This window comes from Mytilinidion resinicola, assembly GCF_010093595.1.
Source record: "Mytilinidion resinicola strain CBS 304.34 unplaced genomic scaffold BDZ99scaffold_2, whole genome shotgun sequence".
Classification (NCBI taxonomy): Eukaryota; Fungi; Ascomycota; class Dothideomycetes; order Mytilinidiales; family Mytilinidiaceae; genus Mytilinidion; species Mytilinidion resinicola.
Window position 1 is genome coordinate 619,911 of NW_022985438.1, and position 16,632 is coordinate 636,542.

Consider the following 16,632-nt stretch of genomic DNA (forward strand, 5'->3'; position numbering starts at 1 on the left):
CTACCTACTTCTTCTAACTCATACAATTTTTCGATGAGAGATGGGCTATGATGATGAGGATAGGGATTCTTGAACCGGTCGAGAAAATTACATCCTGTAATGAGCTATTCTCCGCCCTGCCTCCATCAGAAACACGCTCCTTGAAAACTGAAGAGTCTATCTAATTGAGAGTAGCCCTAAATAATTGAAATGGCAGGGACGTTCTCACGTTCCTGAGCGATCTTCAAACCTGTGACTAGGGCTTATTACTTCATATTTTGTTTCCCTAAATAACGAAAGTAGGAAATGTGATGTATAACGAACTCAATGGAAATACTTAACCGGAGTCTATAGAATAGCAGGCCTTAGACTAGGAAATAATGTACAGTGCTAAGTCATAAGTTTAAGACTTCAGATCAGATATCCCGTTATCCTTTTAATGTTCTACATACAACATGAAAGTCAATGCAATGGGAATAGGGCTACTGTTTGACCGACTGAAGACATGCAAGCTGGGGAACTCCTTACAGCGGTAAGGAGTGAGTAAAAGTGAAGCCCGACCAGCGAGATATCCGCGTGCCTAAACTTATGACCTAGCACTGTAAGGAGCTCCTTTGTGCTGATAGAAAAACTCCCTTGGAAGTTTAGGCTCCGATTTGAGGTCGGCTTGGGTCTCAAGATGATATCTCTCTTCCCAGCGTCATCGTTTTGGAATCGGGAAGCTGATAGCATCTCCCCCGGGACTGGCTTGTGGCCAATACTTGACCACGCAGCATAGTCGGGCCACTGCTCTCAGTTTCTGTGATTTGGTCACCTGTGGAGTGCAACAACTGGCCATGCTTGGGCATATCGACTCTTTGGGGCTCGACAAGAGTGGGGGAGACAGCATACTGTGCCCAATGACTTCCATGAAGGGCATTGTGGCACACGTACTCAGTTTTATGCGTTAAATGATACTTGAAGGAATGCGTAAAGACAGAGAGGGCCTTTCTGATTTGGCGTAGGGTAGGGGAGGTATTGAGACGGAGACTGTGATAGAGGAGACAGAGCTTTTGCGGAACGACAAAGCTATTTCGATATGAAGATATTGAAGAATCTCATCGGCGAGCTTGCGGACTTGCTTCACGGCGAGCTTTTTACACCGCTGCTTGAGGAGAAGTGGGCAGGTGACTCATGGGATGGAGCTTCCTTCGTTAATGCGCAGATTGGCATCGCTATCTGTGCCTCTCTTCGCACAGCCTGGACATTTTCGATCGGCACCGTACGCGGCGTGCGAAACAATTCGTTAAAGGCAGCACAACACCCACACACATTGTGCCCCTCTTATTCACCATCATTGCTAGCCGGAGCCATCACATGAGGGCTGTCGAACGAGGTGCGGGAGGAGGTTTGCCGCCGCTCTTTTCAAACTCACCTCCCAGACCCCCACCTCATAGCTGTAGCGATATCGGTGCCTCTCCACGACGGTCCAGATGATTTCGGGCATGTCCATGTCTCCGACGACTCCTGGGAACGGAGCCCATCCCGTCCTTTCCTACGGCAACAGCCCATCGAGCGCCCGCTCGCACGGCTTCAAGCGCCCAAACGACAGCGACGATGAGCAGGACAATGGCCCGGAAGGGCGCATGGCGAAGGCAGCACGGCAAGCTGCGGTTAAGCGTGCGTGCAACGAGTGCAGGCAGCAGAAGGTATGTGACGGCCCCTCCGCTCAATTGCGACCCGCCAGAGAGAAGAGCGCAGTCTTTTCACCAGCTCACCACTGACGCGCTTCTTCTAGCTCCGCTGCAATGTCCAACAGGATCCCTTCCAAGAATGCTCGCGCTGCTCCAAGCACAAACTTACCTGTGTAATCGAACCCAATTTCAAGCGCATTGGCAAGCGCAGCCGGAACGCCGAGATGGAGAAAGAGATGGCAGAGTTGAGGGCGAGGCTGGCGCACTATGAGGGACAAGGCAGGCCATCGCAGCCCATAATCAATACTCCAGTCCAGAGCTCCGAGACGACCATGTACTCTGGCAACTACAACGAGGAGGAGACGTACGCTGGGCCACATCACCAGGCAATTGCCTCCCTACTCGACCTGCGCAGCGGCTCTCCGAATACAATGAAGTTTCAGGCTCTGGAGAAGGTGGTTCTTGCGCCCGACCGCATTGAGGAGCTGTTCAACGAGTTCTTCACTAATTACCACCCGATACTGCCATTTCTCGATCCGATTCAGTCGCCAGAGGAGTATTGTAACGATTCTCGATTGCTGTTCTGGACCATCATCAGCGTTGCTGCTCGACACTTCGCCCAGGACCCAACTCTGCTTGACGCTCTCAAGGAACCATTGATCAAATTGATATGGCAAACTGTTGCAAAAATTCCTCAGAACCATTTCGTTGTCAAAGCTCTCTGTCTGCTCTGCACCTGGCCGCTCCCAACCAGCCGCACTTCCACAGATCCGACTTTCATGCTCTGCGGGCTAATGATGCAGATTGCTACGCAAATCGGGCTGCACCAGCCTACTCATCCTCAGGACTTCTCAAGAATGAAACTTCGCTTGAAGCGCGAAGACATTGACGATAGGCTCAGGACATGGGCTGTATGCAATATCGTTGCACAAACGTAGGTCGGAGACTAATTCCTCAACACGCTTCCGCTAACTTCTAATGGTGTTTCTACTGGGTTTGGGCAGCCTTCAGTAACTCTCTACGACTCCACCCTTGATTTCAGCCCCGAAAATGAGCAGCATATGAGAGTCGTTCCCCCGGAACTATACACTCGTCTACGCCAAGAAATGGCGGCTGATAGGATTACGAAACTGTTGTATCTCTCCAGTGGCAGCAACCAACCCGACAAAGCTCATGACAGCAACGGAAAGGCAGTATTCTATGCCAATTTAGAAGCGGACAGGCTCAATGAGGAGCAGAGCCGGTTTGAAGCAGCTGGCCTAGTCACAGGTAAGTTACCTCCAAAAAGGATGCTTTACTTTTCCCAATCTAATCTGTGATAGATATGGAAGCATTGAATTACCAAGCTGTTCTTCTCCATCTTCGCTTGTACGCGTTTTTCGACACGATATCACCAACAGGTGGTCGTGACGATCTACTGGACTTGTATTTCGCTGCAACTAGCTTTCTCAATCGTGCATTTCCGATGGTAGAAGCGGGCGTCCTCAGATACGCCCCCAACTACATCATGCAGATGATCCTTGCCGCAGGTTTTGCGCTGCTCAAACTACTTAATTCGGACTTCGCGGCTAAGCTGCCTGCTGAGGATGGACGCCATTACCTCACGCGCACGATCACTTCAATCCGCGCAATAAGCGTCTCCAAAAATGATCTCCCTCTCCGCCTAGCCGAGGTCCTCGCCCAGCTGTGGAAAGCGAGTGGTGGCGGGAGCCTCAAATTCTCGAGCACATCTCAGTCTCCTGGAATCGCTAACGCCCCTCTCCCGAACATCTTCGCCCATCAACCCCCTCCTCGCCGTGGAAGTCCGGGTATGGATGACCCTCTCCGACTTCGAGTCCGTAGCCGCATGAGCATGAGCGTCGTATTCGACTCAGTCTGGCGTTGGCGCGAGACACAAGTCAATGGCGCGGGGGAGAACCTCGATACGACCGTTGTCAACAATCCAACGAACCCTGACAGCTCGACCAACTCAACGCCTCCCGCAGGCATGCCCATGGAAGGTAATCTCATGACAAACCAGCTAAATCAAAATCTCTCGGCCCTGAGCATGCCTCTGGCCATGCCCAATGGCCTAGCCAGTGCGAACAGCTATGAGTTTTTCGATCCGGTTAGCTGGATGCTAGACGTGCAGCCTGACTGGAATGTCTATGGTGGAAGTTATGGAGCTGATTTTGGTGCTTGAAAAAAATGGATTGCGAAAGAGCGAAATGTGACAATTGTGCTAATGAGGCAATCCAGGGTATCAAGGCTCCAGTATGGGTTACAATGCAAGTTCTACACTGGACCAGGACTGGAGCTCCTTTTTTGAAGACATCCTTCATTGATGAACTATTGCTATAGAGTTCGGATTTCTTCTAGGCAACCACGATGAGTCTGCTCCGGACTCCCATCATGGCTCTGATCCCATGGAAGACTGTCGTGGCCTGTTTCCCCACGAGACAGGCGCTGCGGACAACACGAATTGATGACTGCATTCATGGTTTGGGCTGGGTTAAAGGCGGGCAACGGACTGGCATTCTGCATTATGGTGGCGTTGGAGTGGGCATACCCTTGATTTCGGTTCGGTTCGTGTGTCTGTTCTGTGGCGTTCGTATGTCTGGCATAACACTCTCACGGCGTTAGTACTACGGGTCCTGAAATTGTAGATAATTCCTAGTGTCTCCATATTGATAATCGTGGTAGTAATCTGAGCAAATTAGTAGACACTGACTTGCGTAGTTCTGAGCGGAATGCGAATATAGATTCCTCTGATGGGAACATGACAATCACGACGCTCGTGTGAATCATATTGGAGATGAATTCTGATCATGTGTTCATTGTCGAGCTGTATCACTCTGTCGTCCTCAGCCCAGGTCTCCCCCTACGGACAATGACCGAGCGATCAAATTTGTGCTCGTGCCGGCCCCAAAGAAGCATTGTGGGCCCCCAATGCAAGTGAACACCGATATCCCTTCGTTTTGGCCACATTCCGCTCCTACGCCCCAACATCTAGCCTCTAGCGCTTCTTCTGTTGCGACTCCTTGAGCACCTTCTTGACGATCTTCTGCTCTATAAGGACGTTAGAGACTGCTATAAGCAAGCGAGTATAGTCCCACTTACCCTCGATCAAGAAAGCCCTGGTGATTCGGTCCTTGACGCAGTTGGCGCAGCGGCTGCCACCGTATGCCCTGTGATTTCTCAGCATTCCATCCACCCCAACTCAGTTTATCCGCACTGACCTCGAGACGCTCTTCTTCGGTCGGCTGATGGTTGCGTATTCGCGGGGACGGAGAGCCTTGATGCCGGGGAGCTTGGTGCCACAGTCTATCCTCTGTTATCAAATGCTCCCTTCAAACCCTCGTTTTGAGAAACGTACCACCGCACTTGGGCGACGAGCCGGCCTTCTTGATGTGCAGGTATCCTTTGGGACTGATCAGTTGTGCGCTTGGTTCGTGGTCTGGGGGAAAATCGTACGTAGCTTGCCACCGGGAGTCTACTTCGCATTAGAATGGTTCAGGAAGAGCAGGGCTAGCGCCAGAATGCAGATTCTCACCTTGATGATGCGGACTTTGTTGCTCGCCGTGTTGTCTGTCGAAATTAGTGCCTGTGCTGTCGCAATGCGGGCTCGTCCAAATGCTTACACGTCTTCCGGCGACGGAAGGTCAATCGGGTGGAAGGCATTGTTACGGTATTGCCTTGCAATCAGCACTTCGACAGCAAGAATCCTCGGGCGTAGTAGTGATGGGAGAGAGTTGTCGTCGGTCGTCGTCTCGCGTGTGGATCGAGGTTCCAAAATTCGGGAAGTTGGTGGGTGACGCGATGCCTTTTCGGTGTTTAGCGTCTTGGCGCTGAATGCACGTCGCGAACGCAAAGATTCATTGCCGCGCCCTCGCTGCCTTGCCACTGCAACCGCATTTCCCTCCAACCTCACCTCATCGCGAGGGTTGTGGAAAGTGATTTGCTTCTCTTTCTCGCATCTCTGCTGCGGTCTGAGGGCTGACTCCTATTCGAACGCGTGCTCTGAGCGCGCTCCTGAGCCGGAGAGCTTCCTTCGACTTTGCGCTCTCAACTCTACCTCGATTGCCGTCCTACTTCGAGGGTGACGACTGTCCTCCATCTCGACATCATGTCGTCTCTTCCTCCCCCGCCGCCGGGATGGGCTCCTCCTCCACCGCCTGGCGCACCTCCAGGAATGTCTCTCGCGCCTCCCCCCCCGGGATACCGGCCTCCCGTCGACCCCCAAGTCGCGAAGTTTGCGCAGAAGAAGAAGGAATGGCTGCGCATGCAACGCCAGCGGTACGGCGAGAAGCGCAAGGGCGGGTTCATTGAAACACAAAAGGCGGATATGCCCCCGGAGCATCTCCGCAAGATCGTCAAGGATATCGGAGACGTGTCGCAGAAGAAGTTCAGCAGCGACAAGCGCAGCTACCTTGGGGCGTTGAAGTTCATGCCACATGCTGTCCTCAAGTTGCTGGAGAATATGCCGATGCCGTGGGAGAGCGCTAGGGATGTGAAGGTGTTGTACCATGTGAATGGCTGCTTGACACTAGTCAACGAGATTCCTCGAGTCATCGAACCGGTCTTCCATGCGCAGTGGGCGACTATGTGGGTTGTTATGAGGCGAGAAAAGAGTGACAGGAGACATTTCAAGAGAATGCGATTCCCGCCCTTCGACGATGAGGAGCCACCACTTTCCTGGTCGGAGAACATCGAAGATGTCGACCCGCTGGAGCCAATTCAGATGGAACTGGACGAAATGGAAGACGCGCCTGTGTTTGACTGGTTCTACGAGCACAAACCTCTCGGGGACTCCTCCCATGTCAACGGACCAAGCTATAAGGAATGGAACCTCACGCTTCCGCAGATGGCCACTTTACACCGTCTTAGCAGTCAGCTACTGAGTGACATAGTCGACAAGAACTACTTCCACATGTTTGAGCTGGAGAGCTTCTTCACCGCCAAGGCGCTGAATGTTCCCATCCCCGGTGGTCCACGATTCGAGCCGCTCTACAAAGACATCGACCCGAACGACGAAGACTTTGGAGAGTTCAATGCCATTGATCGTATCATTTTCCGCTCTCCAATCCGCATCGAGTACCGAGTTGCATTCCCGTTTCTCTACAACTCTCTCCCTCGAAGTGTGAAGCTATCATGGTATTCGCATCCACAAACTGTCTACGTCAATACGAAAGACCCGAGCCTGCCAGCGTTCTACTTCGACCCCGTCATCAACCCAATATCCTCACGATCGGTTGCTCCAAAAAATCTTACGATCAGCCACGAGGACGACATCTTTGGCGCTGATAACAATGAGGATGACGAATTTGAGTTTCCCGAGGAGGTCGATCCTTTCTTTGACGATGAGGAGCTTTACACAGACGAGACCTCGTCTGCTATTGCTCTATGGTGGGCCCCGTTCCCATTCAACAAGCGATCTGGAAAGATGGTTAGAGCGCAAGACGTACCATTGGTGAAACAGTGGTATCTCGAGCACGTTCCAAAAGATCAGCCCGTCAAGGTACGGGTGTCTTATCAGAAGCTGTTGAAGACATATGTGCTCAACGAGCTTCACAAAAAGCAGCCCAAGGCTCAAAACAAGCAGAACTTGATGCGTTCGCTTAAGTCGACGAAGTTTTTCCAGCAGACTACCATTGATTGGGTCGAAGCCGGTCTCCAAGTCTGTAGGCAGGGCTTCAACATGCTCAACTTGTTGATTCATCGCAAGAATCTTACCTATCTTCATCTCGACTACAACTTCAACCTGAAGCCCATTAAAACTTTGACGACAAAGGAACGCAAGAAGTCTCGCTTTGGAAACGCGTTTCATCTAATGCGAGAAATCTTGCGTTTGACGAAGCTTATCGTGGATGCACAAGTCCAATATCGGCTTGGCAACATCGACGCTTTCCAGCTTGCGGACGGTATCCTCTACGCCTTCAACCATGTTGGGCAGCTGACTGGTATGTACCGTTACAAGTACAAACTTATGCATCAGATTCGATCCTGCAAAGACTTGAAGCATCTGATATATTATCGCTTCAACTCTGGCACCGTCGGAAAAGGACCCGGATGCGGTTTCTGGGCACCGGCTTGGCGTGTCTGGCTGTTCTTCATGAGGGGAATTATTCCTCTGCTGGAGCGCTGGCTCGGTAACCTTCTGTCCCGTCAATTCGAAGGACGACACAGCAAGGGTGTAGCAAAGACCGTGACGAAGCAACGTGTGGAGTCACATTTCGATCTTGAGCTCCGTGCAGCAGTCATGACTGATCTCATGGACATGATGCCAGAGGGTATCAAGCAGAACAAGGTCAATACGGTCCTTCAGCATTTGTCCGAAGCATGGAGATGCTGGAAGAGTAACATCCCGTGGAAGGTTCCCGGACTTCCTGCTCCGATTGAGAACATTATTCTGCGTTACGTCAAGAGTAAAGCTGATTGGTGGATATCCGTCGCCCATTACAATCGCGAGAGAATTCGACGAGGCGCCACTGTCGATAAGACTGTCGCCAAGAAGAACTTGGGACGGTTGACTCGTTTGTGGTTGAAGGCTGAACAAGAGAGGCAGCACAATTACATGAAGGATGGTCCCTACGTGTCCTCGGAGGAGGCTGTTGCCATCTACACAACTACTGTTCATTGGCTTGAGTCTAGGAAGTTCCAACCTATTCCTTTCCCAAGCGTTTCCTACAAACACGACACCAAAATCCTGATCCTGGCCTTGGAGCGTCTCCGCGAAGCCTATTCCGTCAAGGGACGTCTTAATCAGAGTCAGCGAGAAGAGTTGGCCTTGATTGAACAGGCTTATGACTCTCCTGGAACTACCCTGGCCCGAATCAAGCGATTCTTACTTACTCAGCGTGCATTCAAGGAGGTCGGCATTGATATGAACGACAATTACAGCACTATCAACCCTGTGTATGACATCGAGCCGATCGAGAAGATTACCGATGCCTACCTCGATCAGTATCTCTGGTACCAGGCTGATCAGCGACATCTCTTCCCTGCCTGGATCAAACCTTCGGACTCTGAAGTACCACCTCTACTGACCTACAAATGGGCGCAAGGCATCAACAATCTCGATAAAGTCTGGGAATATCAGGATGGCGAATGCAACGTCATGATCGAGACACAACTTTCGAAAGTCTACGAGAAGATCGATCTAACACTACTGAATCGACTTCTACGATTGATCATGGATCACAATCTGGCGGATTACATCACCTCGAAGAACAACGTGCAGCTCAACTACAAGGACATGAACCATACCAACAGCTATGGTATGATTCGAGGTCTGCAGTTCTCGGCTTTTGTGTTCCAGTACTATGGCCTCGTCATTGATCTACTTCTGCTTGGTCTTCAGCGTGCAAGTGAAATTGCCGGTCCACCACAGAGTCCCAATGACTTCCTTCAGTTCCGCGATCGCCCTACTGAAACTAGGCACCCTATCCGTCTCTATACTAGGTATATCGACCGCATCTGGGTCTTCTTCAGGTTTTCGGCGGACGAGTCTCGGGATCTCATTCAACGTTTCCTTACCGAGCAGCCCGATCCCAACTTTGAGAACGTCATTGGATATCGTAACAAGAAATGCTGGCCTCGAGACTCAAGAATGCGTCTGATGCGTCACGACGTCAACCTTGGTCGTGCCGTTTTCTGGGACATGAAGAACCGCCTTCCTCGATCGGTCACCACGATCGACTGGGATGATACATTTGCGAGCGTATACAGCCGCGACAACCCAAATCTTCTATTCTCGATGTGTGGATTTGAAGTCCGCATTCTTCCTAAGATTCGCAACCTCACAGAGGAGTTCCCGGTCAAAGACAGCGTGTGGTCGCTCGTGGACAACACCTCCAAGGAACGAACCGCACATGCCTTCTTGCAAGTCACTGAAGAGGACATTCAAAAGTTCAACAACCGAATTCGTCAAATTTTGATGTCCTCTGGCTCGACGACATTTACAAAGATCGCCAACAAGTGGAACACCAGTCTGATCGCGCTCTTCACTTATTACCGTGAAGCAGCTGTGTCAACGATCAACTTGCTTGATACCATTGTCAAGTGCGAAACTAAGATCCAGACTAGGGTGAAGATTGGGTTGAACTCCAAGATGCCGTCTCGTTTCCCTCCTGCTGTGTTCTATACGCCGAAGGAGCTTGGTGGTCTTGGCATGATCTCCGGGTCACATATCCTCATTCCCACGAGCGATAAGCGCTGGTCCAAGCAAACCGACACTGGCGTCACGCATTACCGTGCTGGTATGAGCCATGACGAAGAAACACTCATTCCCAACATTTTCCGATACATCATTCCCTGGGAGTCGGAGTTCATTGATTCGCAGCGTGTCTGGATGGAGTACTCCCAAAAGCGTCAAGAAGCTAACCAACAGAACCGCCGTTTGACCTTGGAAGATCTTGAGGACAGCTGGGACCGAGGTCTTCCTCGTATCAACACCCTTTTCCAGAAGGATCGAAGTACATTGAGCTTTGACAAGGGCTTCAGAGCTCGAACAGAGTTCAAGACGTATCAGCACATGAAGAGTAATCCCTTTTGGTGGACGAGTCAGCGACATGACGGCAAATTATGGAATCTGAATGCCTACCGAACCGATGTTATCCAAGCGCTTGGAGGTGTAGAGACCATTCTTGAGCATACCCTTTTCAAGGCTACCGCGTTCCCGTCATGGGAAGGTCTCTTCTGGGAGAAGGCAGGTCTCATTTCTCTTGCTATCTGATATGGCAATGTACTAACTGTTCACAGGCCTCCGGTTTTGAAGAATCGATGAAGTTCAAGAAACTCACCAACGCTCAGCGCTCTGGTCTAAACCAGATTCCCAATCGTCGCTTCACTCTTTGGTGGTCACCCACAATCAATCGTGCTAATGTGTACGTTGGTTTCCAGGTGCAGCTTGATTTGACGGGCATCTTCCTCCATGGAAAGATTCCGACTCTCAAGATCTCCTTAATCCAGATTTTCCGTGCCCATTTATGGCAGAAGATCCACGAGTCTGTCGTCATGGACTTGTGTCAAGTCTTTGATCAAGAGTTGGATGCACTGGGCATCGAAACTGTCCAGAAGGAAACTATTCATCCGAGAAAGTCTTACAAGATGAACAGCTCTTGCGCCGATATCCTGCTCTTTGCCAGCCACAAATGGAGTGTTACCAACCCGTCGTTGCTATACGACACCAAGGATCAGATGAGCTCCACCACGACCAACAAGTTCTGGGTCGATATTCAGCTTCGATATGGTGACTACGATTCTCACGACATCGAGCGATATGTGCGTGCCAAGTACCTCGACTACACCACTGACAGCATGAGTATCTATCCTTCTGCAACGGGTCTGATGATCGGCATCGATCTCGCCTACAACCTCTACTCTGCATATGGGCAGTACTTCCCCGGTCTTAAGCAGCTCGTTCAGCAAGCCATGGCCAAGATCATGAAGGCCAACCCAGCTCTTTATGTGCTGAGGGAACGTATCCGGAAAGGTCTGCAGCTTTATGCTTCAGAGAGCAACCAGGAGTTCCTAAACTCGCAAAACTACTCGGAGCTCTTCAGCAACCAGGTGCAGCTTTTCATCGACGATACCAACGTTTATCGTGTCACTATCCACAAGACGTTCGAAGGCAACTTGACCACCAAACCAATCAACGGCGCAATCTTCATCTTCAACCCTAGAACTGGACAGCTCTTCCTCAAGATTATCCACACGAGCGTTTGGGCTGGTCAAAAGCGTCTTGGGCAATTGGCCAAATGGAAGACTGCCGAAGAAGTAGCAGCTCTTATTCGATCCCTCCCCGTTGAAGAACAGCCTAAGCAGCTCATCGTTACGCGTAAGGGTCTGTTAGATCCTCTAGAGGTCCATTTGCTCGACTTCCCGAACATTTCCATTCGCGCCTCCGAATTGCAGCTTCCATTCCAGGCTGCAATGAAGGTTGAAAAGTTGGGTGATATGATCCTCCGAGCAACTGAGCCTCAGATGGTGCTGTTCAATCTCTACGACGAGTGGCTGAAGACGATCTCGTCGTACACCGCTTTCTCACGTCTAATCTTGATTTTGCGCGCCCTGCACGTAAACCAAGACAAGACGAAGCTACTCCTCCGTCCGGACAAGACTGTTATCACACAGGAGCATCACATTTGGCCAACTCTGTCGGACGAGGACTGGATCAAGGTCGAAGTGCAGCTTCGTGATTTGATCCTGAACGACTATGGCAAAAAGAACAACGTCAATGTCTCGTCGCTCACGAGCAGCGAAGTCCGAGACATCATCCTCGGAATGGAAATTTCTGCTCCTTCCATGCAGCGCCAACAGGCTGCGGAAATCGAGAAGCAGCAGGAAGAGCAAGCGCAGCTCACAGCTGTGACCACGAAGACACAGAACGTGCTCGGCGAAGATATTATTGTCACGACAACTTCGGCCTACGAAACAGCCAACTTCGCCTCAAAGACAGAGTGGCGAACCCGTGCGATTGCAACGTCCAACCTGCGAACCCGTGCGAATAACATCTACATCAACTCTGAAGATGTGAAGGAAGAGAGCCACTTTACTTATGTCATGCCGAAGAATATTCTCAAGCGTTTCATTACCATCGCAGATTTGCGAACCCAAGTCGCAGGTTACTTGTACGGTTCTTCTCCTCCCGACAACGACCAAGTGAAGGAGATACGCACTATCGTCATGGTTCCCCAAAGCGGTGGCACTCGCGATGTTGCGCTGCCACGAGAGCTGCCCCGACATGAATATCTCGACAAACTGGAACCGCTCGGTATCATTCACACGGTCAGCGGTAACGAGCCGCCGTACATGCAAGCCAGCGACGTCACTCAACACGCGAAGTTGATGGCGGCGCACCCATCCTGGGACAAGAAGACGGTCTCTATGACGGTTTCTTTCACGCCAGGCTCCGTGTCTCTTGCGGCATGGGCTCTGACGCCACAAGGCTACAAATGGGGAGCGGACAACAAAGACATGATGTCGGACAGCCCAGCCGGGTTCTCAACCGCCTTTGGCGACAAGTGCCAGCTACTGTTGAGCGACAAGATCAGGGGTTACTTCCTTGTGCCGGAAAACAACATCTGGAACTATTCAATCCAGGGCGCCAACTTTACCACAGTGGAAAAGAAGCCGGTTTGGGTGAAGCTGGATACGCCAGCGAGGTACTATGATGCGATTCATCGGCCGCTGCATTTCCAGAACTTCTCAGAGTTGGAAGATGTGTGGGTTGATAGGGAGGATCAGTTTGAGTGAGGAGGATGACTGAGACTGGATACGAGGGGTATGTGTCTGCGGATTGCATTTGCCCGCGGCGGGAAGGCGGGGCGTGGGCGTTTCGGGCACTTCTTTCTCTTCAACTGCCCTGGAGATTGTGTTACTGCCGGGGATCGATGGGATGAAGGGTTGAAGGAGGGATGAAATCGGACTGTACAAAATTAGGTAGTAGCTGTATAATTGCATGGAGTCCCTTCGCCTTCGATCTATCCTTCGGCGGGAGATGCCACAGATGGGGCTGATGCTGTGGATCTTTCCTCGTAATGCGGTAATTTGCTTGCAATGATGCGTCTTAATTGATGGGACTGCATCCACGCAGCGCAACTGCTGACCCCTTACGATGGTACGTGGCCAGCCCTCGTTCAGCAGCTACGGATGGAGTTAGTTCGGCTTGCACAACACGTGATGACAACCCAGCACTGTCATTATCACCGTCTCATGTGTCTACACCAGACTCCGGGAATATCCAAAACCTGCAACGACGTATATCAGTAGTATATCGAATCATCTGTAAGTTTTGTGTATCATAGTAGCTCTATAGGGGTCATGGCTTTGAAGTGTGGCTGTTACGTCCCCCTAGCACGAGCACGATCACAATCACGTGCTATAGATCAGGTGACGCCTGATCACGTGCGCTTCGGGGCCTGCATGGCCCGAGGCTCCGGCCACGCCTGCGCTTCCAATCAGAGCGCAGTCGTTCTGTTCTTTTGGGCTGGCCTGCGGGCAGCCTGGCGTACGTAGTGTCGTAACAGTGGCTGGTGCACGGTCAGCGTCCAATGTGGCACAAGTTCGCTCCGAGGCGGCGTGCGCCCATGCGGATTGCAGCCACTTCGCTAGGAGTGTGCGACGTCGCAGCTGCCTGGCTGAAATGCACGCCGCGTTGGCATGGCACGACTTGCACAGCTCGTTGATGGGGGGTCGGGTCATATGGAGGAGTCTGCTATGGGGTGGGGTGGATCCGGAGTGTCGCGTGCCCCTTTTTCATATGTATATTCGGCAAGCGCAGAAAGTTGATGCTCGGCGGATTCCAGGGAGGCATCCCGGCGCTAGCAAAGCTTGGAGAAGCTTGTGTCGGGTCAAGCTTTGCTCCCGGCTTGGGCATGATCGCTGCGTCGAGCCAGATATAAAGATGCAAGCCGCTGGCAGGACTCTGTAACACACTCCGTAACACACTCTTTGCGACTCGCATCCGCCATCGTCGCGATGGGCTTCGTCGTCGCTAGGAAGCGGGTGTCTGGCCTTGCTGCGGCCCCATGGTCCCGAGTCGCACGTCGGCTCAGATAAGCGGAGGAGGCAGAGTCTCGCCTTGGGCTCCGCTCCATGAGGGCCCTCAAGCACTGTATATAGCAAGCTCGAACAGTCCAATTCCATCATTGCCCCTGGACCGCGTCACTGCCGTGAATAGGCACATGGCGGCAGTCTCGACGGAATGGACGCGTAACGAGCCCTACCAGCTTCCGTCGGCGATTGGGTCAGTGCACTCGCCCATCCTAGCCCGCTGGAGTCGTCCGTCGGTCTTGCACTTCCCCCCCGGCGGCCGCCTGCGCCATAGATATCTCCTGGCTGCTACATATCTCCACGCGAGACCCAATGTCTGCCACGCTGCTCTCTGGCCTCACCGACGACGAGTGAACGAAAAGGACATCGCCCCGCCCCAGCCGCCCACCCGACCCCGTTGCTCGACTTTGCCGCCCACTCCCGCTTTGTACGGTCTCCGCCTTCTGTCGCCGTACATTCCTGCTGCTCGGATCATGCTTCTAGCAAGCTGCCACGTCTGCTGATCATCATGGTAATTCGGACTCCGCTGCTGCTGTCGCTGCTCGTGACCCTCGCTGCGCTGGTGCATGCCATCCCAACCCTGCGGAGACGAGACGCCGATATTGAGAGCCTCTACGGCATCACGGCCCTGAGGCGCGACCACAGCGGCAAGCGTGGCGACAACAAGCAGAAATACTTCCACGAGTCCACCGTGAGTTTCTCCTCACAGTCGCACCAAGCCGTGCCCGTCTGACCGCCGCAGTTCCACCCCCACTACGATGGCCGCTTCGCCGACAAGGTCCTGTCCTACGACGACCGCCGCGCCAACCTGGTCGTGATGATGAAGACCTATCTTTCCGCTATGCACGAAATCGGCACCGAAACGTGGATAATGCATGGCTCGTTGCTGGGCTGGTGGTGGAACCGCAAGATCATGCCGTGGGACTCGGACGTCGACGTGCAGGTCTCAGAGGCCGGCATGGACTTCCTCGCCGCCTACCACAACATGACCATTCACCACTACCAGCTCCCCGGCGAGGCCAAGGGCAGAGATTACATGCTCGAGATCAATCCGCACTACGTCAATGGCTCGACGGCAGACAAGCTGAACGTGATTGACGCCAGGTGGATTGATACGCATACAGGGTTGTTCATTGATATCACCGCGCTAAGACGCGATAAAGAGGCCGAGGCGAAGGGCATGAAGGGCGTCATGATGTGCAAGGACAAGCACCGGTACGAGGAAGCGCAAATCTTCCCGCTCAGGGATAGCTTTTTCGAAGGCATACCGGTCAAGATTCCGTATGCGTATGCGGAGTTGCTGGAGGAAGAGTATGGGACGAAGGCGTTGACGAGGGTCAACTTTGAAAAACATCACTTTGATGAGGAGAAGATGGAGTGGATACCGCTGAAGTAAGATCTACCCTTCACGAATTTGCGAACTTGAAAGATACTAACGTATATACGCAGAGGTGCCAAAGATGAACCAAAGAAAAGACCACGGCCTTTAAAACCGGGGCTTAGAACCAGACCCGGTGGTGGGAGCGGCAGTAGAAACGCAGCTAGAACTCTGTGAGAGTCTCAGAGATCTCAACAGCGCGCGTGATAACCTTGCTACGAACTACGGGCTCATCGTACTGAGGATCTAGTGCCTCACCACCGGAGCTGCCCCATCCCTTCCGAAGCGGATTCGCATGGCCACTTCGATTCTCGCCTGTCCTATCCTTTCAATCTCCGAATCTACTCATTCCTACGTACCTATTACCTCAAGGCATTGACGTCGGCGCACGTCTCATTACTCCTTGTAGATCAGCCGATTGATCTAATACGCCGTCATTCTTATACCCCTACGACATTACACACCTAAATAATCGTGAACTTTCGACAAAGCGAGGCGCTTACCGGAGTTTGTAGACTTTCCCCCCTTCGTTATGCTTACAGGAATTGGGACGATGCTGTTGATGGAGTCTTAAAATCATGTTGGATAGGGGGGTTCGAGCATGTTCATATTCGATCGGCGTGTATTGTATCATGTTTCAGTGGTGTCCTGACAGGGAGGGGCGCTTCCGGAAAGTCAATAGGACTGAGGTTGCGGAGCAGATAGTTTTAATACCGCGGTCCTGTGGAAACTACAATCAGTGATGTTGGCTCATCTATCTATCAATCGTCAGTGAAAGTTGCTGACATGGCAATTGGCCACTACTCGGGATGGTTCAAATGCTTCCCATTCTCTTGGAAATGTAACATATCTATTCAAACAGAACAAAAAGCAGGATGTTGTGCAGCGAACCAGGCAAGTGCCCATTCTACGAGAAAGTGTCATGACATGAGGTCAAGGTGAGTTTTGCTTGGCCGAGCTATCATGCTGCTGCCTGTCACCCCGCCCAGTAAACCCTCGACTATTCTACACACCAAATCGTGCATCTGGACTCTGCCTCTACTAACTAAACCTCAAAACTTCACAAAG

The 16,632-nt window shown here is 52.0% G+C and overlaps 4 protein-coding genes across 4 annotated transcripts; 3 read left to right on the plus strand and 1 right to left on the minus strand.

Moving 5' to 3' along the window:
* Positions 1-1,469: 1,469 nt before the first annotated feature.
* Positions 1,470-3,834, plus strand: BDZ99DRAFT_505483 (uncharacterized protein; the record flags this gene model as incomplete). Its single annotated transcript, XM_033724113.1, has 4 exons — positions 1,470-1,667; positions 1,757-2,563; positions 2,657-2,921; positions 2,975-3,834. The coding sequence occupies 4 exons, from the start codon at positions 1,470-1,472 to the stop codon at positions 3,832-3,834; spliced, it is 2,130 nt and encodes a 709-aa protein (XP_033582767.1).
* A 465-nt stretch (positions 3,835-4,299) lies between these two features.
* BDZ99DRAFT_565732 (ribosomal protein L34e) lies at positions 4,300-5,348 on the minus strand. The gene is made up of 7 exons (XM_033727510.1): positions 5,273-5,348; positions 5,185-5,219; positions 5,106-5,124; positions 5,008-5,052; positions 4,871-4,955; positions 4,752-4,819; positions 4,300-4,700 (listed from the first exon to the last, which is right to left on the minus strand). Exons 1-7 carry the CDS (start codon positions 5,310-5,312, stop codon positions 4,648-4,650), a joined length of 345 nt encoding a protein of 114 aa, XP_033582768.1. The 5' UTR covers positions 5,313-5,348; the 3' UTR covers positions 4,300-4,647.
* A 191-nt stretch (positions 5,349-5,539) lies between these two features.
* Positions 5,540-13,047, plus strand: BDZ99DRAFT_122681 (putative pre-mRNA splicing factor). The gene is made up of 2 exons (XM_033712539.1): positions 5,540-10,338; positions 10,392-13,047. The coding sequence occupies exons 1-2, from the start codon at positions 5,758-5,760 to the stop codon at positions 12,885-12,887; spliced, it is 7,077 nt and encodes a 2,358-aa protein (XP_033582769.1). The 5' UTR covers positions 5,540-5,757; the 3' UTR covers positions 12,888-13,047.
* Positions 13,048-14,694: 1,647 nt separating this feature from the next.
* On the plus strand, positions 14,695-15,582 carry BDZ99DRAFT_471131 (putative mannosylphosphorylation protein; the record flags this gene model as incomplete). Its single annotated transcript, XM_033721707.1, has 2 exons — positions 14,695-14,877; positions 14,929-15,582. 2 exons carry the CDS (start codon positions 14,695-14,697, stop codon positions 15,580-15,582), a joined length of 837 nt encoding a protein of 278 aa, XP_033582770.1.
* Between the last annotated feature and the right edge of the window lie 1,050 nt (positions 15,583-16,632).

Coding starts and splice junctions, on each gene's coding strand:
- BDZ99DRAFT_122681 (XM_033712539.1), top strand. CDS start 5,758: ATGTCGTCTCTTCCTCCCCCGCCGCCGGGATGGGCTCCTCCTCCACCG. Junction 10,339..10,391: donor AAGGTCTCTTCTGGGAGAAG/GCAGGTCTCATT, acceptor AACTGTTCACAG/GCCTCCGGTTTTGAAGAATC.
- BDZ99DRAFT_565732 (XM_033727510.1), bottom strand. CDS start 5,312: ATGCCTTCCACCCGATTGACCTTCCGTCGCCGGAAGACGT. Junction 5,220..5,272: donor CTTCCGTCGCCGGAAGACGT/GTAAGCATTTGG, acceptor TAATTTCGACAG/ACAACACGGCGAGCAACAAA. Junction 4,701..4,751: donor CAGGGCTTTCTTGATCGAGG/GTAAGTGGGACT, acceptor ACGTCCTTATAG/AGCAGAAGATCGTCAAGAAG.